General features: G+C 45.9%; 1 protein-coding gene across 1 annotated transcript in view; it reads left to right on the forward strand.

Annotated features, from left to right (window-relative positions):
* Positions 1–27,651, forward strand: part of TET3 (tet methylcytosine dioxygenase 3) — a 113,006-nt gene that overhangs the window by 63,073 nt on the left and 22,282 nt on the right. The window contains 3 exon segments of the mRNA XM_058278929.1: positions 1–989; positions 20,589–20,679; positions 26,130–26,223. Of these exon segments, the coding sequence (XP_058134912.1) occupies positions 1–989; positions 20,589–20,679; positions 26,130–26,223 (1,174 nt within the window).

The following is a 27,651-nucleotide window of genomic DNA, read 5'->3' on the forward strand; positions in this document are numbered from 1 at the left end:
CCCGCCCCCCGCCCCATCCCCGGCTCCGCAGAGGGAGGCGCCTGAGCCCGACGCCCACCAGAAGGCGCAGACCGCCCTGCAGCAGCACCTCCACCACAAGCGTGGGCTCTTCCTGGAGCAGGCCCGTGACGCCGCCTTCTCCGCTCCCCTGGAGCCCCCCGCTCCGGGCTGGTGGGCGCCCCCGAGCTCGCCCGCCCCCCGGCCTCCGGACAGACCACCCAAGGAGAAGAAGAAGAAGCCCTCGGCCCCGGCCGGAGGTCCCGTGGGAACCGAGAAAGCCACCTCCGGGGTCAAGTCCGGCGTCCGAAAGCCGGTTCAGATCAAGAAGTCCAAGCCCCGGGAAGCACAGCCCCTCTTCCCGCCCCTGCGCCAGATCGTCCTGGAAGGGCTGAGGTCCCCGGCCGCTGAGGAAGCGCAGGCGCAGCCCCCTGCCCCCCCTCCCGCCTTGCAGGGCTCTGCTGTCTCCCTGCCCCCAGAACCTTCTCTTGCGCTATTTGCACCAAGTCCCTCTGGGGACAGCCTGCTGCCCCCTACTCAGGAAATGAGGTCCCCCAGCCCCACGGCCACCCTGCAGCCGGGCTCTGCCGGCCCTCTTCCCCCTGCTGACGACAAACTGGAAGAGCTCATCCGGCAGTTTGAGGCTGAATTCGGGGATAGCTTTGGGCTTCCCGGCCCCCCGTCTGTGCCCATTCAGGATCCTGAGAACCAGCCGCCATGTCTCCCGGCGCCCGAGAGCCTTTTTGCCCCCCGTTCCCCCAAGCAGATCAAGATCGAGTCTTCAGGGGCGGTGACGGTGCTCTCGACCACCTGCTTCCCTTCCGAGGAGGGCAGCCAGGAGGCCACCCCCACGAAGGCCGAGAACCCGCTCACACCCACCCTCAGCAGCTTCCTGGAGTCGCCCCTCAAGTACCTGGACACCCCCACCAAGAGTCTGCTGGACACACCTGCCAAGAGAGCCCAGGCCGAGTTCCCCGTCTGCGACTGTGTTGGTGAGTCTGCCCGGCTGTCAGGAGGGGGAGGGATCTCGTTTGCTGGGCGCCCCCCACCCTGCCGAGGCATGGGGGCACAGAAATGAGCTCACGGGCGAGCGGGAAAGATGTCGAAGTGAACCGATAGTGGCGTCGTGCGGCGCGGGCCACGGCGTGAGAGGCGGGCGTAGGCGCATTACTAGTAGAGACCTCCTGAAGGTTTAAAGGCAGGTGATGACCTCGTGACCATGCACTTTTGAAAGATTATTCTGGCTCGTGGGAAGGAGCGGGTGAGAGAGCCAGGCAAGAAATGACAAGGCTCTCAACTGCCCGGGGGCCTGTGGGAGGGGGAGGCAGGACAGCTTGGGCCTCTGCTTTGCTGAGAACACAGACTGAGGGGCGAGGTGATGAGCTCAGGTGTGCGTGGGCTGAGCCTGAAGTGGCTGAGAGGCTGGCGGTCGGGGCTGGACCCCAGGTGTGGTCAGCAGCCCGCTGTGGTGGAAGGTGAGGGTAAGAGCCCTGCTGCAGGAACGAAAGCAGGGGGCACCGGGGCCCGGGAGCACCCCTCCAGGCACCGTGCACGGGAAAGGCACCCGTGCCTTGGTCAGCCCCAGGTCCACTCTCGGCTCCAGCCGGCTGCGCCTTATGGAGCCTTCTATAAAAGATACGCAGGTTTCAGGCGTTGACCAAAGAAGTGCATTGATGCTGGTGACGAGCACGGCAATTCCTCTGCTTTTAGGATGCACAGACCGGTCTTGCAAAAAAGCTGTGTTCTGTTCTTGTTGGGACACACATCAGTATCAAGGAAGTTCTGCGATTCAGTTGTTGCTGTGTCCTGGTGAGCGAGGAGCCGCTGGACAGGGCTGCCCACTCCAGCCGCCCAGGCTCCCAGCCAGTTCTTAGCAAACAGGGGAGGTGGCAGTCTCCGGGGGTGAACAGATGCAGGCCGGTGGCTCCCCCGGGGCTAGCCTGTCCACTACTAGGTCTGACCCGTAATGATAGCATGCAGAGGGCCCCCTTCTTTCCCAGCACGTGGGGGGAGCTCGTTCTGTTCACAGGAACTGTTTCCCACCCTTTTCTCTCGTGCATGCCTGTCCCTTCTGCCGGGCGTTTAGTGCCTTGTAGGGTGTTTCTGCCCCTGAGAGGGAGAAAATACCCTTGCCTCATGCTGAGGACACAGCTGATCTTTAATACAGGAATTAAACCAAGATGGTATTTGGTCCCACTAGCTTTTCATTTGGATTCTAATGCCATCACTGACTAGCTGTCAGTGTCTCAGGTTCCTCGTGTATAAAATAAGATGATAATAGTACCTACTTCACAGAGTTGATGTGGGGGTTAAATTAGGTAATATATGTAAAGCATTTAGCACCACGTCTGGCACATGGTTAGCACTATAAAATGCTAGTTATTATCAATTCTGACTGAGTGCACAATAAGGCAGGAAAAAAGGCATGTATTGTAAAGGAAGAAAAGTATTGGCTCTTTATTCCTCAATCATTTATTCATTCCCAGCAGATGATTGGTAATCTGTACTAACAATAGGACAAAAATTAAGAGAAATGGCTTTGGAGTTTACCTGAAGAGACAAATTATAAACGTAAAATAAAATGTGCAGTCATCCTTTCAGCGAGTGTCTGTCGAGGCGTATAAAAACATCTGAAACCTGCCAGGGTCCATTGAAACACCAGGCATCGTCCCTGGGAAGGACAGAGTTGGATTTAGGAACCTCTCATTTATCCCTGGGCTTTAAAAGAGCTGGTGGAGCGCAGGCAGGGCGAGGCGAGGAGGCGGCCCTGTAGGCTGGGCCTGCTGGAGCTGTGCTGCTTGCAGGGCGTGTGGTCCACCCTGCAGTGGGCCTGAGACCTCGGGGGTCTCCCTTGTGCCTGGGACCTGGGGAACCCCCACCAGAGAGGACAAGTCAGCTTCAAGCCTGGGCAGCAGACTGTCGGTGTCCCCGAAACCCAGCAGTGGGTCGGCAGATGGGGGATGGGATGGAGGGTGGCAGCGGTGGACAAGACACGGGAGCCCAGAGTCCCACAGCCATCAACATTCATTTCTCTAATTTGCATTTTAGAAAGCTCACTCTACACAAAGGATTAGAACCAGAGCTAATTTGTGTTCACAAATGTTAAGCAATGGGGAAATGCTTAGGTGAAAACAGCAGAAAGAAATGGTATACCAATGGTCATCTCACTTAGGTTAAAAAAAAAGGGGGAAAAAAAGACCAGAAGGAAATACATCCTAATAGTTAACTGTGATTGTCTCTATGGCCAAACTGTGGGTGATACTCATGTTTTCTGAATTTTCTATAATTTTTATAATAGATATTTTTGAAAGTGCATCTTGGCAGTAGGACAGACAATGGGTTGAGGGTCAGCCTCATGGCAGGAGACCAGTTAGGAAGCAGTTAAGATTCTAGTGTTTATGAAATGTTTGCTCTATTCCCAGCACTGTGCCGGGCATCTCATCCTCGTAACAGGGATACGAGGTGGGTACTGTCAATACCTCTGTTTTAATGGTGAGGAAACCAAAGTTAGATTAGGTAGTTTACCAAGGTCATAGGGCCAGCCGATGGTGGCCGTGAGACTTGAACCTGGGCAGGTGGACCCCTGACTGCCACACCATACTGGGATGGAAATTGACTGGTTGGGAAAAGAGCCCCAGCTAAAACCGTGGTGATGGGGTGAAGAGGCCGACCGAAAAAGGGGTTGCCATGGAAGCAGTTTCGGAAGGTGCCGGGGTTCATGTTGGGGAAAGACATCGTGTTCTCCAGAAGTGCCCGAAGCCCCCATGTCTAGACAGGTGCTTCCCTCAGACTGGGTGGCAGAATTCATTCTTGTGAACGTCGGCTTGGGACAACATTTAGGACTGAAGGCTGCTCATTCTGGGATTGATGTGAGGCAGGGACCATCCTATATTCTAGAAACTCATCCACTCATCAGTGGTAGGTAGAGAGGCACGTATTTCTGGTCAATATAAGGAAGAATTTTCCAGTAGATTTGGCCAGTGAAATCTGAAGATGCCATTAAGCTCAGTAATAAACAACTGATGATAAAATATGGGAAGAAATTGCCACAAAAGCATAAACTGGTTTGGTAGTATAGAGAAATAAACCTAATAATCTAGTTCCTTGGTGATTTTTTTGGCAAAGAAACAATTTTGTCCAATATGGATAGCAGCAGGTCCTCAAACACCCACATACCTAGAGCCTTGTTTTACCTTCCTTTAGAAACTGTGAGTTCCTGAAGGTAAACATAGGATCCAAATGGCCTTAATCTCCAAATACTGAGGTCCTAGAACGAGAGCATCCCTTTAAATTATGCTTTAAAGAAGTTACTTGAACTTAAGTCCAAAAGTGCTTTAAAGAAGTAATTCTAAAAGGTATGAAAGGAACTTCTTTACTCCAAAAAGTAGTATGATATTGTACAGCTTTGAGAAAACTTATCAAAAGTTCTGCTGGAAAGTTCTCTACTGAATTATTGCAGCAGGGAGTGTTGCCGTATTTCTGATATTTTGCAGTGTCCGTTGGGGATCCCTGGACCACCCTTAACCATCCCACACCTGCCTTCTCAGGCAGGGCAGTGACCTGCCGAGACTGTTGTTGAGACCCTTTAGGTACTTTGTCTGTTCCCAGCAGTGACGACGTTCTCAAGGGGAACCAGTGTGGGATAGAAAAGGAGCCCACGTATGTTTTAGTGGGAAAAGCATCCTTCAAGATTATTTCATCTGACTGCATCCTTTTATCGACAAGGAAACAGGTCCATGTTAGCTTTGTTTACATGTTTTATTAGAGAAGTTGTAGGTTTACAGAACAATCATGCATAAAATACAGGGTTCCCCTCTACCACCCTGTTATTAACTCCTTGCGTCAGTGTGGTAGATTTGTTAGATGTTAAGTCTTGCCCTGATCTCGCTGTGCAATGGCCTCGGGGCAGTTGGACTGATTAAACAGGAGCAAAAGCAGGAGGTTAGGGACAGAGATTTTAGGAGTCGCCCTCACGGAAATGCTGTATTTTTAGCCGTTTGATCTCCCCGCTCTAAAGTCAGAGGCTGGTACAAGACAAGTGCCTCCTTTGCCTGGAGCGTGGTGAAAGCTTGGGAATGTGCTTGCATCAAGTAGACCACAGTTCTGCGTGAGGGACACGGAGACTTACTCTGTTTCAATATTATAAAGTCTGCTTCCTGTAGACTTTATGAGCACTTGCCCCTCCCATGCCCTTTCAGTTTGACATGAAGAAGAACTTCTTGTCTTTTAAATATGTGCTTTTTAGGCAAGAGAGTTTTTGGACACCAGGTATGGTTCTGCAAATTAGCACAGCTGCGCACCAACCTTCAGCCCAGTGGAGGCCAGCCCTGTGCTGGGGCTGGAAGGCGTCTCTGTCACCTCTAGTTTTCTGTAGACCCTGAACCCAAGGGGTTTAAGGGAAACTCTTGTTTTACAATAGTTACTAACAACTTAGTGCATCTTAGGATTTGTTTCAGTGATTTGGAAACTCTTAGCCAGAGCCTTCTGCTTTGGTGTTTCCATCCCAAACTAGAATAATTTGGAAGCATCCTCAGTGGCCGCCCCATGCCTCTAGGCAATTTGTCACAATTAATAGGGACCTGTTAGATAGTTAGGTCTTTATAATTCCTAATGCTGTTTATTCTGTGCTTTCTCTCTAATTTTCTTAATCAGATTTGCTAAAATTATATCTATATTAGCTTCATCAAAGGACAAGACTTTACATTTGCTGGTAGTCTCTTTTCATTTAATCAGATTTTTCTTTTTTCCTTTTTCCCATTTCTCATGTATTCTGGTTGTATATTCTGGCTTCTTGATTTGCTCACCTTTGCTCTAAGGTTGGTGGCTGTTTTTATTTTTAATTTTTATTGTGGTATAACGTATATACAAGGTAATATTTCCCATTTTAACCACTTTCAAGTGTACAATTCAGTGGTGTTAATTACATTCACAATTTGGTGCCACCATCACTACCATCCACTTAGCAGTCAATTATTAATTGTCACGGAAGTGGAATCCAGTTAGTTATAGAATGGTAGATGTTTGGCTTTAAGTCCACTAAAATTACAGCAGGAAGCTGAGGCGTTATGTATTGTTTGGGAAAAGAAGATAGGTACACATATAGCTTCTGTGTAATCCCCACCACCAGGCGTGGATTGTGTGCCGGCTTTGACTGGCCTCTCTGCGCCAGGTCCTAAAGAGAAGGGCTGCCTTGGGCTATGCGCCACGCCCATTCTCCACCCTGAGGTCCCCCACGGGGGCACTGGGGGTGCCCACTCTAGTTTATAGGCACAGAGAGGGGGAAAGGTACAAGGTTTCATTTAGAATTACAAATCCTGCTTTCTGGTAGGCAGAAATGAGTAGTTTCTTGTATTGAGTATCTCTTGCTGATAGCAGCAAGGATACATTTCATTTTCTCCCCAGCCTAGAATAGAAGTGGAGCAGAGCATATTTTTCTATTTGAATGAGTATAAAATTAAGTGCACAGGGTGAAGGAAAAACACCTAGGGCCCATAACCAGTTTTTCCTCAAAAATTGGATTGAGCTCTCCTGAGCTCTGCCCCAGAGCTTTCTACTGTGTCTTTTAGGGGGTGAAAAATTTTCACTTCCACTGTCATTGCTCAAAGAAAGCCATAAAATGGATTTTTCTTTGCGAAGAGTTGAGCCTTTTGAGTCTTTCCTTTGCTAAGTCCCTTTACCTCTATGCAGAAGGAAGAAATATTATGAAATATATATTACCCTGGGGACTGAAAGGAAAAGTGGTGACTTAACAGCAGGATAGCAAAATACCTGCATCCTGTGAAGCCAGGTGAAAAGAACCAAGAGAAACAAAAATAGAGAAGAAATGCTTGTCAGCTGAGCTGTGGGAATAGCTCCAGCTTTAAACCAAGAGCTCGAAGGGCTGTCTGCCACTTCAGGATCAGTTAGAATCAAAATAAGGGACACTAGGGTGGAGGTGCAGAGGGACCCAGCTAGCTGGAGACCACCAGGCCAGAAGGCATGCTGTCTCCTCCAGCTTCTGATGGACATAAGGTATGGGGTGAGGACAGTTGGTGAAAACCATATTCTAGGAACCCACTTTGCAGCAGAGAGCAAAGAGCACCAAAGAGAGGCCACTGCGCAGAGAAAGATATTCACCAAACCACCAAATAAAAATGCTACAAAACTATTGGGGCTTTTTTTTTTTTTTTGAGATGTCAGGAATTGAACCCGGGTCCTTGTATGTGGGAAGCCGGCTCTGATCCCTGAGCCACATTGGCTCCCTGAGTTGTTTTTTTTTGTTTGTTTTGCTTGTTATCCATCTTGAATATTTTTTTTAGGATTCATCCAGAACCAGACCAGGACCTGCCATGCGGGAAGCAGGCGCTCAGCCGTTGAGCCACATCCTCAGTGGGGCTTTATTTTAACTTGAAGTCTTCCCAGAGTGACCAGCTCACTCCTGCATGGGGGAATAAACCAAAGACCTAGAGCAGGAATTCTTAACCTGTTTTGTCCCACGGACCCCTTTGCAGCCAGGTGAACACGGACCCCTTCTCAGAATGTAGCGGCAGATAGGTTTATGACACTCAACTGGCATCAGGTCTAACAACTACCGTTTAGTTTGAAGTATGGATGAACGTAAGTGATTTTTTGAGATCTGCACCAGCTGTACCATGATATGAAATGAATACTACTGTAGTTTATTGCATACATCCATAAGTGAAGGAAATGCTAGATTTCAGTTAAGAGGTCAGAGGAAAATAAATAGAGTAAGTTGCATTTTTTTCAATTCGAGCTCACGGACTCCCTGACATCTTTCTACGGACCCCTTGGGCGTCCGTGGACCCTGGTTACGAAGCCCTGCCCTCAGGACAGAGCACAGCGCAACCCCCGCTACACGCACACACAGGCGTTGGCCCCCGTCGGATGGCGCGCTGGGATGCCGCCTCCCGGTTGCAGCTGTCCACGGCCAGCCGCCTTCCGCCAGCCCTTCCCCTGCACACCGAAGGCTGCTGAACTTTTGAACTAATGACTGAAGCCTCGGCAACATCCAGCTCTCTAGCTTCATTTCTAAGGGGAAAAACTGAGCAGTATCCAGGTATATAAAAGACGAGTAAGGAGATCTTACCCTCTCCCTGGGGGACGTTTGGCAGTGGCTGGGGAGTTTTGGTTGTCACAGCTGGCGTGTTAACACTGGCATCTAGTGGGTAGAGGCCAGGGGAGCTGCTGGACGTCCCGCAGGTTGGGACGGCTCCACGCCAATCTGTCAGACATGGAGAGCGCCGAGGTGGAGAAACTCTGGAGGCAGACGTCCTCCGTGAAAAGATCAACTAACAAGCAAACGTAAATAATCCACCATAGAACAGAGTCCTGTTCTGTGGGAAAGTGGAGAGATTAGTATAACACTCCAGAGGAAGTACTGCATTAGAAAATACAAGAAAAATGAACGGATTCATACTTGGAATGAAGTTGAGGAAAATGTTTACTGTGAAACCAGAAATGGAAGAGGAGGTGCTGGAATAAGGATCCTACAGATGCCCTGAGCACTACGGATTAACTCCCAGAAGGAAAGCCGTGCTGAGGCAGAGCCTCTACAGCTGCCCTAGAAGCGACAAAAAGCGGAATCAGAGTTACAGAAAAAAGCAAGTCAGGGAGGCAGCAGGGCAGGCTTGCAAGAGCCACTCGCAAACGGGAAAAGAACCCCGGAACGGGCGTCCTCACCCTGGCGACGCGAGGGTTGTGGAAGACAGGATCCTCCGTGCGGGTTCGTGCTGTGGGATGTTGGGGACATCTGATGGCACGTACTGAACAAAGGGAAGAATCAGAGATAGAACAGAAAACTTTACCGCAACAAAGGGTTCTTTAGATCACAGATGATCAAGTCCCGGGGAAAATGAATAGAAGTGGACAAATAGTGATTTGGAAGACTTTACAGAATTTCGAGGATGAAGAGTCACCTCTGAATACATTAACCAAAAAAACAAGCTGATCACATACACTTAAAAATTGTTTTTAAAAGAATCTTTCCATTGAAATACAATACATATATATGTCAGTATGTATATAGAAGAAGGTATACAGATCATAAGCACTGCTCAGTACAGCTTCACAAAAGGCACACACTTGTGTGCATCTAGATCAAGAAACAACTTTCCAGGTACCTCAGAAGTGCCCTCTTCCCAGTCAGTTATCACCCGTTCCCCTGAAGCAAGGCTTGGCACACGACAGCCTGCGTTCTAATTCTGGCCCACCAGCCTTGAGCCAGGAATGGATTTTACATTTTAACATGGTTGGGAAAAAAATCAAAAGAAGAATACTATTTTGTGACTCATGAAAATTATATACAATTCAAATTTCAGTGTCCATAAATTTTTTTTTAACTTTTTAAAAATTGAAATATATCATTCATACATAATAAATGTATAATAGTTGTGAACCGTAAGTTTTATTGACACATAGACACTCAGTTTGCTTATATATTGTCTCTAGCTGCTTTTAACAGCTCTTCAGCAGCAGAGGTGAATAGTTGTCACAGAGACTGCCATATGCCCTGCTAAGCCCAAAGTGTTTACCACCTGACTCTGAACAGAAAAAGCTTGCTGACCCCTAAGCTTTTTCCTAAGGTAACTGCTGTTCTCACTTCTAGGCACAGTGGTCATTTTCTCCTGTTCTTGAACTTCATATGTATGGAATCATACTTAATATGTGTGTCCTCTTGTTTGTTCATGTGTGTCCTCTTGTATGTTCTGGATTCTTTTGCCCAGTGTTGTGCAATACAGACAGCTTATCCATTTGAGGGTCTTTTGGGTTGTTTCTAATTTGGAGTCATGTCCAGTGAACGTTCATGTATCTCTTGGTGCATGTGCGATTGCATTTGTTTACACCTAGGAGTGAAATCGTGTCTGCTCACCTTTAGTAGCTACGAGTAGCTTTCCACAATAGTTGTAGTAATTTATACTTCCATCAGCAATGCTCCACATTCTCAATCCTCATCAGCAAATCCTATCTTCAGTCTTTTTTCCCCTGAAACTTGTGATAATTTCAAACTTACAGGACAGTTGCAAAAATAAATGCAACAGTCATATAGAGAATTTCAACATACTCCCTCCCCTAGATACCAGATCCATCAGCTCTAACATTTTGCCACATTTGCCATATGGTTCTATTCTTCTCCCTTCCTCCCTCCCACTCTTCCTCCCTCTTTTCTTGTATACATCATGCTCCTTGAACAAATAATACTTCCATGCACATTTACTAAGAACAAGGACACCTCCTTATATTACCACCTTCCTTAAGTGCAGTTGTAAGGTTCAAGAAATTGACTATTGGAGATAATGCTTAGAGTCTATATTCCATTTTTTCATATGTCCCAATGATGTCCTTTTTTTTTTAAAGATTTTTTTATTTCCCTCCCCTTCCACCGGCCCCCCCCCTTGTCTGCTGTCTGTGTCTGTGTCCATTCGCTGTATGTTCTTCTGTGTCTGCTTGCATTTTTGTCAACGGCACAGGGAATCTGTGTCTCTTTGTTGCTTCATCTTGCTGCATCAGCTCTCCATGTGTGTGGCACCACTCCTGGTCAGGCTGAGCTTTTTTTCTGCACAGGGTGGCTCTCCTTATGGGGTGTACTCCTTGCGCGTGGGGCTCCCCTATGCGGGGGACACCCCTGTGTGGCACAGCACTCCTTGTACCCATCAGCACTGTGCATGGGCCAGCTCACCACACGGGTCAAGAGGCCCTGGGTTTGAACCCTGGACCTCCCATATGGTAGGCGGATGCTCTATCCATTGAGCCAAATCCACTTCCCCAGTAATATCCTTTTGAACCTTTTCTTCTCCATTATTAGATCCATTTAATTGTCCTTGCCTCTTCAGTCACTATTGTTTTTAAATTGTGGAAATGTATAAACAACATAAAATTTCCATCTCAGTCACTCCCAAGCATATCATTCAGTGGGATTTATTTAATCACATTCGCAATGTTGTGCTACCTTTACCACCATCCACTACCAGAACTTTCACATCACCTCAAACAAAAACCCTGTACCCATTGCTCATTGACCCCACTCTATTCCTTCCCACCCCTGGCAGCCTGTATTCTACTTTGTCTCTGTCAGTTTGCATATTCTACCTATGTCATGTAAGTGCGGTAGGAAATGTGCAGTACTTGTCCTTTTGTATCTGACCTATTTTCATTCAACATGATGTTCTAGCAGTTTGATTTGGTTATGAATTCCAAAAATAGATATTGATTATCTTTGTAATCTGGTCTGTACCTGGGCATGATTGAGTTATGCTTAGGGCTTTGATTGGGCCATGTCATTAGGGCTTTGAGTCCCCACCCACCAAGGGGTGGGGACTCACAGATAAAAGACATGGCACTGGACTGAGTTGGGGGTTTTTAATGTTGGAGTTTTGATATAGAAGTTTGATGCTGAAGCCTTAAACTGGAGCCCCAGGAAGTAAGCTCACAGAGGAAAGAGAAGCAAGCTCCAGGAAGAGAGGAACGCTGAGCCCAGGAAAAAGCAAGCCCTGGGAAGAGAGGAACAATGAACCCAGAGAGAAGCAAGACCCGAAAGGGAGGAACCCAGGAAGCCTGAGCCCTCGCAGATGTCGGCAGCCATCTTGCTCCAACACGTGAAAATAGACTTTGGTGAGGGAAGTAACTTAGGCTTTATGGCCTGGTATCTGTAAGCTCCTACTCCAAATAAATACTCTTTATAAAAACCAACCAATTTCTAATATTTTGCGTCAGCACCCCTTTGGCTGGCTAATACAGATGTCTTCAAGATTTATCATAAAATGGCATGTATCAGAACTCTGTGCCTTTTTAAGGCTGAGTAATAATGTATGTATCAGTCACAGTTTCCTTACCCATTCACCTGCTGATGGACATTTGGGTTCCTGTCAACTTCTGGCTATTGTGAATAATGCAGCTGTGAGCACTGGTGTATGAGTATTTGTCTGAGTCCCTGCTTTCACATCTTCTGGGTGTAATCCTGGAAGTGGAATTGCCAAGTCATATGATAGTTCTTGATTTAACTCTGAGGATCCACCAAGCTGCTTTCCACTGTGGCTGCGTCATTTTACATTCCCACCAACAGTGTTCAAGGGTCCCTTTTCCTCCCCATCCTCTGCAACACTTGTTATTTTCCAAAATGGCCATTGAAGTGGATATGAGGTGGCATTTGATTTTCAGTTCCTAATGGCTAATGATGTTGAGCATTTTTTCATGTGCTGATTGGCCATTTATGTATCTTCTTTGGAGACGAGTCTAATATAGTCCTTTGTCCATTTAAAAAGAAATGTTTTGGAGGTACTGGGGATTGAACCTAGGACCTCGTACATGGGAAGCAGGCAGTCAACCACTGAGGTACATTCATTCCCCAATGAGCATTGGTTTTTTTCATTTGCTTTTTGTTTTCTTTTCAGGAAGTACCAGGAATTGAACCCAGGACCTTGTATATGGGAAGCAGGTGCTCAACCACTTGGACTACATCTGCTTCCCACTTTGCCCATTTTTAAGTTGGGTTGTCTTATCATGGTTCAGTTGTAGGAGTTCTTTATATCTTCTGGATATTAAACTCTAATAAGATATATGGTTTCCAAATATTTTCTCCCTTTCTGTAGGTTGTCTTTCACTTTCTTGATAATGTCCTTAGGTACACAAAAGATTTTAATTTTGATGAAGCCCAATTACATCAGTCTTTTTTATATTAGTCATTCCCACAGGTGTATAATGGTATCTCATTATAGTTTTAATTTGTATTTCCCTGATGACTAATGAAGTTGAGCACTTTTTTGTATGTCCTCTTTTGTAGAGTTACTTGCTGAAATCGTTAGCCTATTTCTCTATTTTGTGTCTGTCTTACTGATTGGTGGATTCTTTCTTTATTCTAGATATGAGTCCTTTATTGGATATATGTGTTGTAGTCTACTCAGTGTCATTAGAAACCAGAAAGCAATAGAGTGATGTACTCAGAGTACTGAGATAAAAAGTTTGACCCAAGAATTCTATACCCAGTTAAGTTGCCATTCACACGTAAAGGCTCCAGAAAGACATTTCTAAATATTCAAGAACTTACATTTTCTGGAGGTGAATCAAAATAAATGAGTAGCAGATGGGAAAGTTGTGGTATGAAGGGGTTGGCAGCTCACACTAAATCTATTTAAGTATAAAGTCTAAATTGAAATAACTGTGATAATTTTCTAAAACAAGAAAGTAATATATTTACTTACACTATATTTGAAATAAATTTATTTTTATATTAACTTATAATAAGAGAGAGGGGAAATATATTCATAAGGATGCCAACAAAAGGCAGGAGATAAGGTGAAGGAGGAGGTACAAGGAATTATAAGGGTGCTAATGTCTTTTCCTCTAAAAGTACCATTAACATTACTGAAAGCATTCTGTAGGCTTTCCAAATTTCCACGGCTAAGGAAGGGGAGGATTAAAAGAAAAATACACAATCTATAGCAAGAAAATAAGGAAGCATAAACATGGAAAGCATGAAGGGACAGAAGACCAAACATGTTACAATATGTAAATAGGGTAAACTCTCCTATTGAATTTAAGATTAATAGCATTGGGCAGCACTAAAAAGATGATATATTGCTGTAAGCAAAACAGAACTATATATTGGTTTCTGATTCAGAGCAGATAACTTCAGTCTATAGAAAATTATCCCAACTTTGCAAAATATTGTCACTTGTCTGGCACCATAACTGAGTTTTTAAAAGGTCATTCTATTGTCAGGGAAAAGGCCAATGTGTTAAGATAAGTGAATTCCAGGGGTGCAAGCCCATTGTCACCTTTTATTAGCTATGAAGTGAGTTCCAGGTGCAGTGATGCACTGAGTGCCAGGATGGCGAACCCAGTGCGTGCAGGTCCCTACGTGGTGGTTTAGGCAAAAGCATCATAGGAAGACAAGTTGGATCTGAGCCTGGACTGTTGAAGAGACCAGAGCTACTGGCCCTGTACATTGTCCTGTCACCATTCCAGATTTGGGATGTTGCTTAACTTTTTTTTTTTTTTAAAGATTTATTTATTTAGTCTTACTCCTCCTCTCTTGTTGTTTGCATTTGCTTTCTGCTTTGTGTCCACTTGCTGTGTGCTCATCTTTTCTTTAGGAGCCACCAGGAACTGAACCTGGGACCTCCCATGTGGGAGAGAGACATTCAATCGCTTGAGCCACCTCAGCTCCCTGCTTTGTTGTGTGTCTCATCATCTTTCCTCTTTGTGTCTCCTTGTTGCGTCATCTTGTTGTGTTAGCTCACCGCGCCTGCCCATTGTACCAGCTCGCTGTCTTGCTCATCTTCTCCAGGAAGGCACCAGGAACCAAACACGGGACCCCTCCCACATGTGGTAGGCAGGAGCTCAATTGCTTGAGCCACATCCGCTTCCTGTTAACTTACTTCTGTATCCCTCCCTGTATTTCCTGTGGACTGGAAATTAGAGCTAAATAATTAATTCAGGCCAAACGTTTTTGTTTTTTTTTTTGAGCATTTATTTTTTATTTTTTTGTATTTTTTTGAAGATATATAGATCACAAAAAATGTTACATTAAAAAATACAAGAAGTTCCCACATACCCCACCCACCTCCCCGAATCATTCTTTTTTAGAAATACTTTATGGATGATGCCATGTTCCTCATATCACATTACATCTAGAGGCCTGATTGTCCCACTGTTGGTGATGCTGGATTGATCACCAGATAAAGGTGGGGAGAGCCAGGTCTTGCTATTGTAAAGTTGCTTTTTGCCCCTTGCATCTACCAAGTGATCTACGGGGCAGTACTTTGCCACCCTGTGAACACCCAGTTCTCCATCAGTCTGCTACCATTTTTCATTAGGGGTTGCAAAACAATAATTTTCTAATTCCATCATTTTTTCTGCACTTAATAACTGATGTTTTTCTATAAAGATACTTTTCCTCATCATTTGTTTACCTCCTACCAGAAAGGTTGACTAATGCTTAATTTTTCCTTAACTGACAGATATCAGAATAAAGAGTTGGTTAAATATCACATTTCGTCAGTTGGAGGGTGTGTGCTTGGGTGTGCCCTTCTTTATTTTTAACGTCTTTAACATCTTTATAATCAACAATGTCTTACACTTGCTGTTTGCCAGACAGCCCTTGTGACAAAGCTGCATGTGTGAATTTGGTTGTAGATTTTCATATTATCTCTTTAGTTGAGTTATGAACATTGTTAGTATTTCACGTGTTAAGTTTAAATGCTGTTAAAAATGGCTTCAAATAGAGTACAGTACCATTTGGCATAGAAACAAAAAGTTACTGTGTATGCAGAACATGGAAAGTGAAATTCAGGGTATAAATTCCATGTTAGGGAAGCAAAAGTTTGTTGTTGGTCAAGTGACCACAATTCCATATTTTCGTGCAGAGTAACAACTTTGCATCATTTATTTATCTTAGGTTTACCTTTATATACGTATATATACAACATAATATATACATAATACAGCTCTGTCTAAATAAGTCTAAAATCTTTTTCAGTAAGTATAAAATGAAAATTCTAAGTGATAAATATTATAAAGCATTGTGTCATGGTTTTAAGTGGCAGGATTGTTTTTCTTTCATCTTTTCATGGTACCTAATAGTGCACTTTACAGTAAAGAAAATGAATGGTCACCTGCAACAGTGGTAAATGAGAGCTTGTCTTTTTTCCCCTCTTTCTCTGTATGGAACATCATCATAAATATTTATATATTTAATGTGCTTCCATTCCAGTCTTTTTTATTTTTTTCTCAGCTTGTCCCAAATTTGCCACTGAGAGCCCCTGCAGGCTAACTCCTGTGTTCCTTGGCCATGTCCCACCATTCTTGGAAGCCCTTCTTTGTTTTTTTGTATAACAAGATGTCCCAAGTTGGAGCAGAAAATAGTCACCAAAAGCTACATCATGGTCCAGTTCCAGTTCCAGTATAAGACCTGCAGTCAATCCTTCAACTTGAATTTTCTCCAGACAATAGAAACTGGACAGAGCTCAGAAGTTACCTTCAATTTCCTATGCTGGGTGGCCTCCCAGCACCCAGTTCAGACCAGTTACCTTCCACACCCACCTTCTCAGATCCTCTCTTCCCCCCTCCCCCAGCCCTATAGTTCTGTTTTATGGTTCAAATAGTGTGTATTTGGAGCAAGGCATTTTTAAAGTTTCGTTGGAAATATTTACTCATTCATGAATCATTTAAGCACTGTGCTAGGCATCTTTCATCTCATTTAATCTCCTCAATCCTAAACACTATCAACATTATTATTATTTTTTAGATTTGTTTATCCTCTCCCCCTTCCCCCTGTTGTCTGCTCTCTGTGTCCATTCCCTGTATTCTTCTGTATCTGCTTGTCTCTTCTCTTTAGGTGGCACCAGGAACCAGTCCTCGGACCTTCAGAGTGGGAGAGAGGCACTCAGTCTTTTGAGCCACCTAAGCTCCCTGGTTTGCTGCATCTCCTATTGTTTCTCTTCCGTGTCTCTTTTTGTTGTGTCATCTTACTGCACCAGCTCACCACACAGGCCAGCATTCCATGTGGGCCAGCTCACCTTTACCAGGAGACCCCGGGAATCTAACCCTGGACCTCCCATACGGTACACGGGAGCCCAATGGCTGGATCCACATCCGCTTCCCTCAACATTAATTTAATTGCTTTAAGGCTCATAAAGGTTTTGTAACTAGCCAGCAATCACACAGTTTGTTTGGCAGAGCCTGGATGACAACTTCCTGTTGGTGTGCTAAGTCTTTATGTCCTTGATCCCATTTGATCCTCACCACAACCCTGAGAGGTAAATTTATTGTCTTCATGGTATACGTGAAGGCGTGAGGATGAGAGTGGTACGGATGGTAACTCATCACAGATGCCTGGTTTCTGCAAAGCCAAGTTCAGTCCTGCCATGCCACATGGACAGTTAAAGTGTGGCTCGTGCCTTGATGTTGTGCTGTGCTGGAGGCGCTGTGGGGTTCCGGAGGGAATCCAGAAGGGCATCATGGAAAAGGCGGCATTTAACTGAGGCCTTACCAGATGAGCACAGCTTTTCACAAGGGAGATACTGTGGCCAGTGAGAAAGCACGCTTAAAGACACAGCGCATCGCTGCGGTTTTGTGTCTGGGGCCATGGTGGCCGTGGCAGGACACAGGCTGGGAGGTGTGCAGGGATGGCACCGGGTGGGGGCCCATGGACCGGGCTCTGGAATGTGGGCTCTGCCTCCCCTCCAGGAGGGAGTCGTCACTGGGAAGTGGCATGATCAGATTTCTGTTCTGAGGCTTTGACCGGCGGTGACAGATGGGATGATTTAGGGGAGCAGAGGGCGGTTTGGGCACCACGACAGTGGTTGAACAGAGAGCGGAGAGCCTGGCCCAGGTCAGTGGGGAGGCAGGGGCCCCTGCCAGCCGAAGCCGGCCGCCCTCAGGTCACCTGCGCCGCACCGCCGTGGCTTACGTTATTGTTTTGTTTTCTTTGTTGTAAACTGGGAATACAGCTGAACTCATTTTCACTAACTTCCTCTTATTCTGCTCTTCTTAGCAAAACACCTATATTTTGGGGTAAGGTATAGAGTATGTGACATAGACACATTTATGTGTGTGCGTGCGTACATGTAGGAATGTGTGACTGTGTGGGTCCACCATCAGTAGCATTATTATACAGGCTGTACAGATACTGGCTGCTTCTCCAGTTAAAGTAGCTTGGAGGTCATGTTCTTTTCCAGAGCTGCCTGATTCCTTTGGAAGGCTGCTCAGTGTTTAGTATATGGATGCACCATAATGTATCTAACTGGTCCTTAATCACAGTTGTTACTTTTTTTTAAAAAAAGATTTATTTATTTATTATTATTACTACTATTATTTTTGAAAGTATTTATTTCTTTTCACTTCCCCCCTGCCCCCCCGGTTGTCTGTTCTCTGTGTCTATTTGCTGCATTTTCTTTGTCCACTTCTATTGTTGTCAGCAGCATGGGAATCTGTGTTTCTTTTTTGTTGTTGTCATCTTATGTCAGCTCTCAAGTGTGTGCATCCCTGGGCAGGCTGCACTTTCTTTCATGCTGGGCGGCTCTCCTTATGGAGCGCACTCCTTGCGCGTGGGGCTCCTCTGCGCGGGGACACCCCTGCATGGCAGGGCACTCCTTGTGCACATCAGCACTGCGCATGGGCCAGCCCCACACGGTCAAGGAGGCCTGGGTTCGAACCGCGGACCTCCCACGTGGTAGGCGGACGCCCTATTCGTTGGGCCAAGTCCACTTCCCTCTTTTTTTTTTTTTTTTTTAAATGAGGCACTGGGGCTTGAACCAGAACCTTGTGATCATGAAGCAGGCACTCAGCAGGAGCTCCACCCACTCCTACAATGATGGAATTAATTTTCTTATAAAAAATATTATTTTGTACGTATACTAGTACGTAATCAAATTTCTAGAAATAAATTCCTGAAAGGATCTGAAATTCTCTGAATTACTGCGTGTGTGTGTAACCTGGAACCTGTTGCTCAATTGCTTTCTGTCCTGCCTGCTTTCCCGCGTCCTCACCAACACAGTGAGTTTCCAGGCTTATGGATGGTGACTCACATGGAAGGAGAAAAGCAGATCTTATTTTAGCTTTGTGTATGTTTGAGCCACTTGCATTTCTCTTTCTAAGAATTGTTTTCAACCTTTTTTCCCCTTCCATTTTTCTTGTGTTATTGGCCTTATTTAGCTATTGGTGCTCTTTTCTTTTTTTTTTCTTCCTTTTTTTATTAGAGCAGTTGTAGCTTTACACAAAAATCATGTAGAAGGTACAGAATGCCAATTACCCCCCCCCCAGTTTCCTTATTATTAACGTTTTGCATTAGTGTGGTACCTTTGTTAACAGTTGATGACAATGAATATTATTATGCTATTAACTTTCGCCCACTGTTTACATTTGGGTTCACCTTTTGTTGTACAATCCCATGGGTTTTTATGTGTGTGTGTGTGTGGGGGGGGTAACGTATATACAATGATGTAGGAGCCCTTGATTTATTAAGGCATTAACCTTCCATCTGATATGATTTCCAGATATTTCCCTCCATTTTGTAGTTTGTTGTTTGGCTTGGTTTTTTGAGAGGTATTACCATAAATTTTATTTCTTTAGTTAAGTATATAAGAAGTTTTAATGTGGCTTCTGAATTTCATGTCATATTTAGAAATGATCTTTCCTACTCCATGGTATTTAAAAAACAAAAAAACCTTCCATTTCTTATTTCTAGTACTTATCTAGTTTTATTTTTTGTATTTGTTATTCAACCATTTAGAATATATTTTGGGGTAAAGTAGATAGTGTGAACTGAGTGTTTTCCCCCATTATCCTAACGTCACCTTTTCCCATTGATTGCAGATGCCCTTAGGTATCTTCGTGTATGTGGGTCTTGTCTACCCGGCTAGAGCAGAAACTTTAAAGGCAACAATCAGACGTTGTCCTTCCTGTCTTGGGTTCCCCCATAGAGCTGAGCATAACACTTTGCATTAAATTGGTGTGAAGTTTACTCTTCTGGATGTCAAAACTTTGAATTGTATATATAGGAAAGTACAAAACATTCATGCACAGCTTAATGAAACCTATAAATGAACACCTTGTAGCCACCACCTAGATCAAGAAATAGGCCATTTGCAGCCTCCCGTGGACCCTTCCCAATCTCGTAACCACTCTTTTGATTTTTGTAATAATTTATTTGCTTTTCTTTATGTTAAGGTTGAGCCCTAAGGAAGTACTGTGTTTTTTTTTTGTAGGTCAAATATTGTTGCTTATGTGCAGTTTCTTAGGCTCAACGTAGTAATTCTCCCACCTATGTATGAACTGCGGTATCTGTACACAGTCGAGTTTAGTTTTGCCTGTTTATGAATTTTACTCAAGTGGAACATGCATGGCATCCTTCTGTGTTGTGCTTCTTCACTTAGTATGATGTTATAGGTTATTCTTGTTGTTGGATGTATTCCATTATATGACTCTATTGCATTTTATTTATGCATGCCACTGTATTGTTAGATTATGAATTATTTCCCCTTTTGATTATTGCAATACTCGCTGCTATGAAAATACTTGTTTGTGTGTTTTGATGCATGTGATCATTTAGATTTCATGTAGGACAGGGACTGGCAAATTATGACTTGCTACCTGTTTTTATAAAAGAAGTTTTGTTGGCACACAGCCCCACCCATTTATATATTTATATGTTCTCGATAGCTGCTTTCACCACAGCAATGGTAGAGCCCAGTAGTCAAGACAGAGGCGGATGGGCTGGCCCTTTACAAAAAACGTTTGCCGACTGTTGGTCTAGAGTATGTATCTGGAAATGGAATTGCTTGGGCCATAGAGTACGTGAATCTTAAACTTTAGTAGGTGAAGGTAAACTGTGTCCCAAAGTATTTAGACCACAGTCTTGACAACACTTGGTTTTATCACGTTTTAAAATGTTGCCAGTTTGGTTAGTGTGTAATGTATTTCATTATGACTTGATTTGTATTTCCTGGTTTCTAATGAGGCTGAATGCATTTCCACACATTTGAAAGCCACTTGGATTTTTTCTGTTTTACGTGCCTATTTCCTTTTGGTGGTTTGCCTTAATAAATGAATGTTGACTAATTGATAACTCCAAATGTTTACTCTTTGTGTTTCTGCAGAACAAATAGTGGAGAAAGATGAAGGTCCGTATTACACCCACCTGGGGTCGGGCCCCACGGTGGCCGCTATCCGGGAGCTCATGGAGGAGCGGTGAGTGACGCCCGGAGGCCCCGGGAGCCGCGGTTGCCTCCTGGGTGGAATGCGGCCTGTCAGCTCTGGTCACTGCCGTTGCCTGTGCAGTGAACAAGGACAATTGTGGAAGGAGCCGGGGAGTCTCACCTCCAGGCGTGTGCGTTTCTTTTGAGCTAAAGGTCCACACTCCATCTTTCTAGCTGTCTCTGCTCTTCTGAATTTTTCTTGAAATGTTTTTACTGAAGAAATGTGATTGTCCTGTAAAGTTTCCCACAGTCTTGCTGATTTCTTTTCCTGTGGAAATTTTTTTTAACCTGTTCCTCTGCTGCCTTCTGTATGTCCTGGTAATTGGCAGATCTAAAAGCCTGATCAGAGTCGGGCTGTATTTTTCCTTCTTTTTGTCTCAAAACCACTTTGTCGGTCGTGGTCTGTCCCTCCCTTGGGGGACGTTCATGTGTTATCTTGGGCCAGTGGGAGCGTGTTCAGGTCTTCTCCTGCGGCCTTTGACGTGTCCTAGGAGTCTTTCTTGATTCTCTTATGACAAGATCCTCTGGGCTCAGGATGTCCTTTTAGCCAAGAAGACCTGGCTCCTTTGATGGGGAGAAAAAGTATTTAGAAATCAGAATCTAGCCAGGATGTCCATTGATGATGGCTCGCTCATTGTTTCTAGGCCATTTCAGTAAAAAGAGCTGTGTGACATTTGCACCGTAAGTTTATACTGGTAACTTTCAGTCCAAATATAGGGCTTTAGGGTACTTAATAATTCTGTGTTTGTTGTTTTTTAAGCAAGTTTTTTAAAAAGGCAGTTTATGTAGCTAGAGACCTTCGACTGATGTACATTCCACATCAGATAGAAGCACTGTGTGAGTTCCAGGGTATAGGATGAACTGCATTTTTATATATAAAGCACCTGGGGCCAGGCACATAGTAAACACTATACGAAGAGTGGGGCTGTCCTCATCTACCGCATCCATATGTGTGGATTGCATTTTTTTTTATAACAAGCATTAGATTTTAATAGTAAAGGCAAAGATTATATAAACATAAACATACGCTTACTCATACATATTCACACAAACGTGTGGAAGGCTGAGTGGCTTAGAGTGTCCGCAGGTGTAGGAAGCAGATTTTGTCTGACTGGGAGAACCAGATTAATCCCGTCAATCCAGCAGGGAACGTGGTTGGGGACTGAATAACTCGAATGGCTTCCCTGAGCGAATCAAAGATAGGGGGAGCGGAGGAGAGGGATCCGCTTGTAGTCACTCTTAATTACCCAAGGCCATCTGGAAACATTTATATTCAAAGCACAGCAGAAAGTTATTTGATCAAATACCCCATCTGTAAACTCTGGTCCAATTCAAAGGGCGCCTCTGAGTCCATGAGAATGAAGCAGGTTCCGGGTGGGCGTGTGTGGTCAGGCGCGCCTGCGCTGCAGGGGTGAGGCTGGGCCAGGTGTGATTCTGGCCGGTGATTTTTTTTTTTTTGCGGAACCCTGATGCGGTCCTTTGCTGGTTGAGGGCCTCAGGGCTGTCAAACGCACAAGTTTGATCCGGGACAGTTCTTTTTTTGCTGAAAATTTTATAAGCTTTCCAGACAGCTCCCTAAATAACTTTTAATTATAAAAATATGTTTTGAAAAGTGATCGAATTTGAATGTGTCCTTTTTTTTCCCTCATTGCTTTATAAAAATAACAGCCAACAGTAGATTTTGTAGAAACTGGTCCAAGGGAGGGAGTCTTCTCAAGACCAGGAGTACTTGTGTTTTTTCCTCAGCAACTGGTTTATTTTTATCTTAGGGACCTTGTAAATCATGTAACAGATTTCATTTCCATCTTTCTGTTGGCTGCTTGGAAACCTCGAGCTGGATTTGTGTACCTCCCATCGGGAGGAGGGGGGTGTCTCATCTTTGGCCAATGGGAGCCTTTGGGTCCTTTGGATGTGACCCCAAAGAGTTTTGAAGGGCTCCCTTGATTCTCATAGGAGCAAGTGTTCAGGGCTCATCTCTCAGAAACATACACAGAAAAGACCCCTTCTTTGCATTTCGAGTACCAACATTATGTCCTTCTGTCTACCCCCCACTCCGATTTAAGATTTGTAGAGAGGAGGGAGAGGTTGAAAGCAAATCCTAAAATTGTATCCCAGCTATATTTATGGGTTCCAGCCTCCTGGCAACAGGTGAATAGCCAGTTGCAAACCTGTATTTGAGAACGGCAGATGGTGCGGGGTGCATGTCCCCTGGCTAGGAAGGGGATTCTCTGTGTCCTCCAGAGCTCATTCTAGAAACAAAGACCCGATCCTGTGGTAGCGAGTTCCCTGAGCTCTGAGAGGTTGGAACTACTTGCGGTGTGGCAGAGATAACCCAGAAGCAGCACGGCCTTAGATCAGCAGCTCTCAAACACAAGTGGCCGTCAGCATCTCCTGTAGGGCTTACGAAAGCAAGGGTGCTGGCTCACCCCCAGAGTTCAATTCCCTGACAAGTTCTGGGGTGATACTGATGCCCTGGTCTGGGGACCACCCTTTGAGGGCCACTGGCTAAGGTGACCAGGTCGCCTTTTAGAAGAATAAGCCTTCAGCCTCTCCTTCCAGACCTAGTTTAAGTCTAGTGCCCACCTAGATACTAGAAGGGCTTCTCAATTATAGGCCAGGAGGGAAGATCTTGAAGGAGAAAGACCCAAGTGAGAGTCTGTTAGTTGATTGTCTTTAAATGCCAAGAGACAGTTGCGATTTTTTTTTTCCTGAAGCGTGGCTGGTGAGGCAGATTGCTGCCCTTTTATTTGCTCTCTAAAATGACATCTGGCGTTGACTGCAGGAAGTGTTCCTCACAAGGGCAGGAACGCTGGGGGAGGGTCCCGGTCAGAAAGCCCCAGCTGTGTCCTCAGCTCACCCTCCTGCGGGGAACGCGATATTTCTTTCGGTGTCTGCGAGAGCAGCGCGGTCATCTCGGGCTGTGCTTCCCCGCGGCCGTCCCAGGACACGCAGAGTGCCCGGAGCCTGCGCTGGAGGGCCGCTTCCTGATAAACGCTTGTTGAGTCGAAAGTTTCCCAGGAAACAAACAAAAGCAGCCCTCTCTGGTCGTCTCCTCTTGATCCAGGCCAAGCCGCGTTGCGTCCCCAGTGGCCCGTCTTCCCAGTGCTCTCCCTGAGGGGCTAACACCACTTCAGGGTCTTAGTGCTGTAACCGGCAGAACCACTTCCCTCAGATCTCGAGTGAAGTAGAGAACATGGATCTTGGGGAAACCTGAGATCAGCATTTTAAAAACTTCTTGGTTCTCTTTTTTAATTACAAAAATAGAACATGCCTATCAAAGGTTTTAAAGTCTCTCTTTTTTAAGGAGGTACTGGAAATTGAACCTGGGACCTCGTACGTGGAAAGCGGGTGCCCAGCCACTTGAGCTGCATCTGCTCCCCTAAAGTCTCTTAAGTAAAAAGTGAAAAAAAAAAAAAAACTCTCCACCAATTATTTTTCCCAGAAGGGACAATTTTTTTTTTTAAGTTTGATGCTTACGTTTTGATTTTTTTCCTAAGCGTTTTCATATAAATATATATATACAGAGAAATTTTGAACAGATGGGATCAATCATAATGTAACCACTGTTGGCCCTTTGCTTAATTCACCCCCCCCCCCTTAATTTTTTCCTATGTTGGTACATAAATGCTCCCATCCAATCCTTTTTTTTTTCTTTTCTGATCCAGACCTTTTTGATGACATGATTTCCATTGAATAGACACAAGTTTCATTGAGTCAGTCCCATACTAGACATTTGTTTTTGAATTTTTTTGTTGATGCAACAATGAATACCTTGTTCTTAAATCTTGGTGCATTTGTACAGTTATTTCTGAGACAGAGCTTCCTAGAGACAAAGAATGTATGGGGGAGTGGATGTGTGGCTCAAGCGGTTGAGCACCAACCCCAAGTTCAGTTCCTGGTGCCTCCTGTAAACAACAAAAACAAACAACAAGCGAAACAAATGGAAACTTAAACAACTCAGAGAAGCTGGTGTGGCTCAGTAGTTGAGCACCTGCTTCCCACACTCGAGGTCCTGGGTTCAGTCCCTAGCCCCTGGTACCTCAAAAAAAAAAAGTATATTTTAAACTGCAGTGGCTATGATAAAATCACTATAAAATGGATATTTGATAATATGCCATGACCGAATTGGATTCATGACAGAAATACAAGGATAGTTTGATTGAGACAATCTTTTAAAATAATATTGTGTTAATTGACCAAAGAAGAAAAACCACTTAATCATCTCCTTGGGTGTTAAAAATATATTTGATAAAAGTAATCATTGGTTCTTGATTAAAGACCCTTAGAATAGGAGCCCCTTGATAGAGCTCGTAAAAGTAAGCAAGTTTTTGCCTTTACCTAAAAGCCAGCCAGCCTCTCGCTCAGCGATGAACTGTCAGAAACATTTCCAGTAAAGGCAGGAACTTAGCGAAGATGTCTGCCAGTGCTTCAAAAGGGCTGACCAGTACAGAGAGATGAGGCTGAAATAGAAAATAGTGGAAAGGAGGAAGTGGCAAATTGCTGGTAATTGCAGATGAGACAGTATTTGTACCAGAAATTTAAAATCTATTCAAAATAAGACAATTGGTAAGATGGCTCTTTTCATTATTAAGAATAGTATTTATTGGCTCTTCCTTCCTGCCAGGAGTATCAAGATATTTAAAATAGGCATTTCTTGTGCATTATCCCTCTTAATCTTCTACCAAGCCTAGTAGGTAGGAACCAGTGAAATGAGAAAAGTGAGGTTTAGAGAAGTTCTGTCACATAGAAGGAGAGTGGCTGGGCCAGCACGAAGCCCAGTGCCCTGATCCCTGGCTGGACTTCAGCCGTCATTGCCCCATACGGTTGCTTGGCCTCGGGCATGGGACCGCAGTTTCATCACCTCTCAGACGTGGTGCGATTGATTAGATGTCCTCGGAGATCTGTGGCTCTGAGACCCTGAGCGTGTGTGTGCGTGGAGGCGGGGGGGCAGGTGAGCTGGAGGGCGCAGCGCCGCGGCCTGGGTAGTTACCAGATGGGTTTCTTGTCCCAGATCCTTGGAGCCGGGTCATTTCCCTCCAGCCTCAGGTTTTGTCCTCATCGCGTTCAAATGGCAGCCGGGGATTGTTGCAAGAGCACAGTAGGGATTTCCCAAGTATCTTCTTTGTTTGTTGAGTTTATAGACTGCTCGCTTTCAGGATGGCTCAGCTAACGTGCTGGGTACTCATGCCTTTGGTTTCCCTGCCTTTCCCGGGGACATTTGGGGGCTGCCCCCTCTGCCTGGGACAGAGGGGGGGCCAAAAGGGTGGGAGCAGGGCAGAGGCAGGTGAGCCAGAGGTCCTGGGCCCCGGGGGTGGCCACTCTGTCTCCAGAGGCTCTCGGCACAGAGTGAGCACTTAAGCTTGTCGCACAGTCACTGGAAACCCCAAGTGACGCCCGCCGGGCCTTGGTCTGTGCTGACGTGACCGCCGTCTCCTTCTGCAGGTACGGAGAGAAGGGCAAGGCCATCCGCATCGAGAAGGTCATCTACACCGGGAAGGAGGGCAAGAGCTCGCGTGGCTGCCCCATCGCAAAGTGGGTGAGTGTCGGGGCCGCCCGCGCGCTCCACCGCGGCAGGGCTGGGCATGTGGGAACCAGCCGTGCGGGCACCGTAGAGCTGGCATCTGGGCTTGGTGTCGGGTCCTTTCCCGCCCGTCTCTGCCGTTTGACCCCGTCTCGTTCGTATGTCGGGCCCCGGCCTCCTGAGCTGGCCTCGGCGCTGCACCAGGAATCACGTTCAGCTCTGGCCCTCCCCGTGGCCCAGGCTCTGGGGTAGGAGGAGGGGAAGCTGGGGATGCTGTTTTTAGCCGGTGCTGGGCCATGCCCTTGGCGGCGCCGGGGGCCGCCTAGCTCCTCCCCCCACTCCACGTGCCTCTCCGGGGCAGGGAGGAAACCGCAGGTCCTGTGACCCCAGCTGGGGAGGAGCCGGGCCTCCAGGTGGCTGCCTTGCTCCCAAGCCACTGTTTCCTAGATGGCAGCCAGGCAGGGGGCTCGTAAATGACCAGACTCATTTCACCAAACAGTTCTGACCTTGCCCTGACAGCCCACAAAGGATCCTTAACCCCGGAGTGTCTGCTCCTGCAGGACGCTGCTGACACAGAGCCAGGCTGCCCCTGCCTGCTCAGCCCTGGGCTGGGGGTGTGGCTGGGGGCGTCTGTCTGGGAAATGGAGGGCTCTGCCCTCGCATGCAAGGGGTTAAAGATGTAGAGACACGTGAAACCAAATGTGTGAATTTTTTTTTTTTTTTAAAACAGCAAGTAATTTTTTTTTTAAGATTTATTTTATTTATTTCTCTTCCCTTCCCCCCCCCCATTGTCTGCTCTCTGTGTCCATTCACTGTGTGTTTTCCTGTCTTCTTGCATTATCAGGCAGCACTGGGAATCGGCGTCTCTTTTTTGTTGTGTCCTCTTGCTGCGTCAGCTCTCTGTGTGTGTGCGGTGCCACTCCTGGGCAGGCTGCGCTTTTTTCACGCAGGGCGGCTCTCCTTGTGGGGAGCACACCTTGCGCGTGGGGCACCCCTGCATGGCATGGCACTCCTTGTGCGCGGCAGCCCTGCGCGTGGGCCAGCTCATCACACGGGTCAGGAGACCCTGGGGGTCGAACCCTGGACCCTCCATGTGGTAGGTGGACGCTCTGTCAGTTGAGCCCCGTCTGCTTCCCCAAATGTGTGAGATTTGAATAGCTGAGGTTTAACTTTAGAGGCAGACTCAGCATTGTGCAAGTTTGGGGCAAAGCACTGGATGGTGGGGAGAGCCTTCAGGCTGGAGGAGGTAGGCGTGTGCGGGGCCCTGACCACGGGGTCCTGAAAAATGGGACAAGGAAAGGCCGAAGCGTTGCAGGTGCGGGAAGTCCCACGGGCAGAGGCAAGGAGGCGGGGGGACACCCACGTGGCAAGATGACCGTTGTCCGCACGTGCCCTTCTGGGTACAAGCCTGTTTTATCACAGACCCCATGCTGTGCATCTTTG

Source organism: Dasypus novemcinctus, chromosome 17, assembly GCF_030445035.2.
Source record: "Dasypus novemcinctus isolate mDasNov1 chromosome 17, mDasNov1.1.hap2, whole genome shotgun sequence".
Taxonomy (NCBI): Eukaryota; Metazoa; Chordata; class Mammalia; order Cingulata; family Dasypodidae; genus Dasypus; species Dasypus novemcinctus.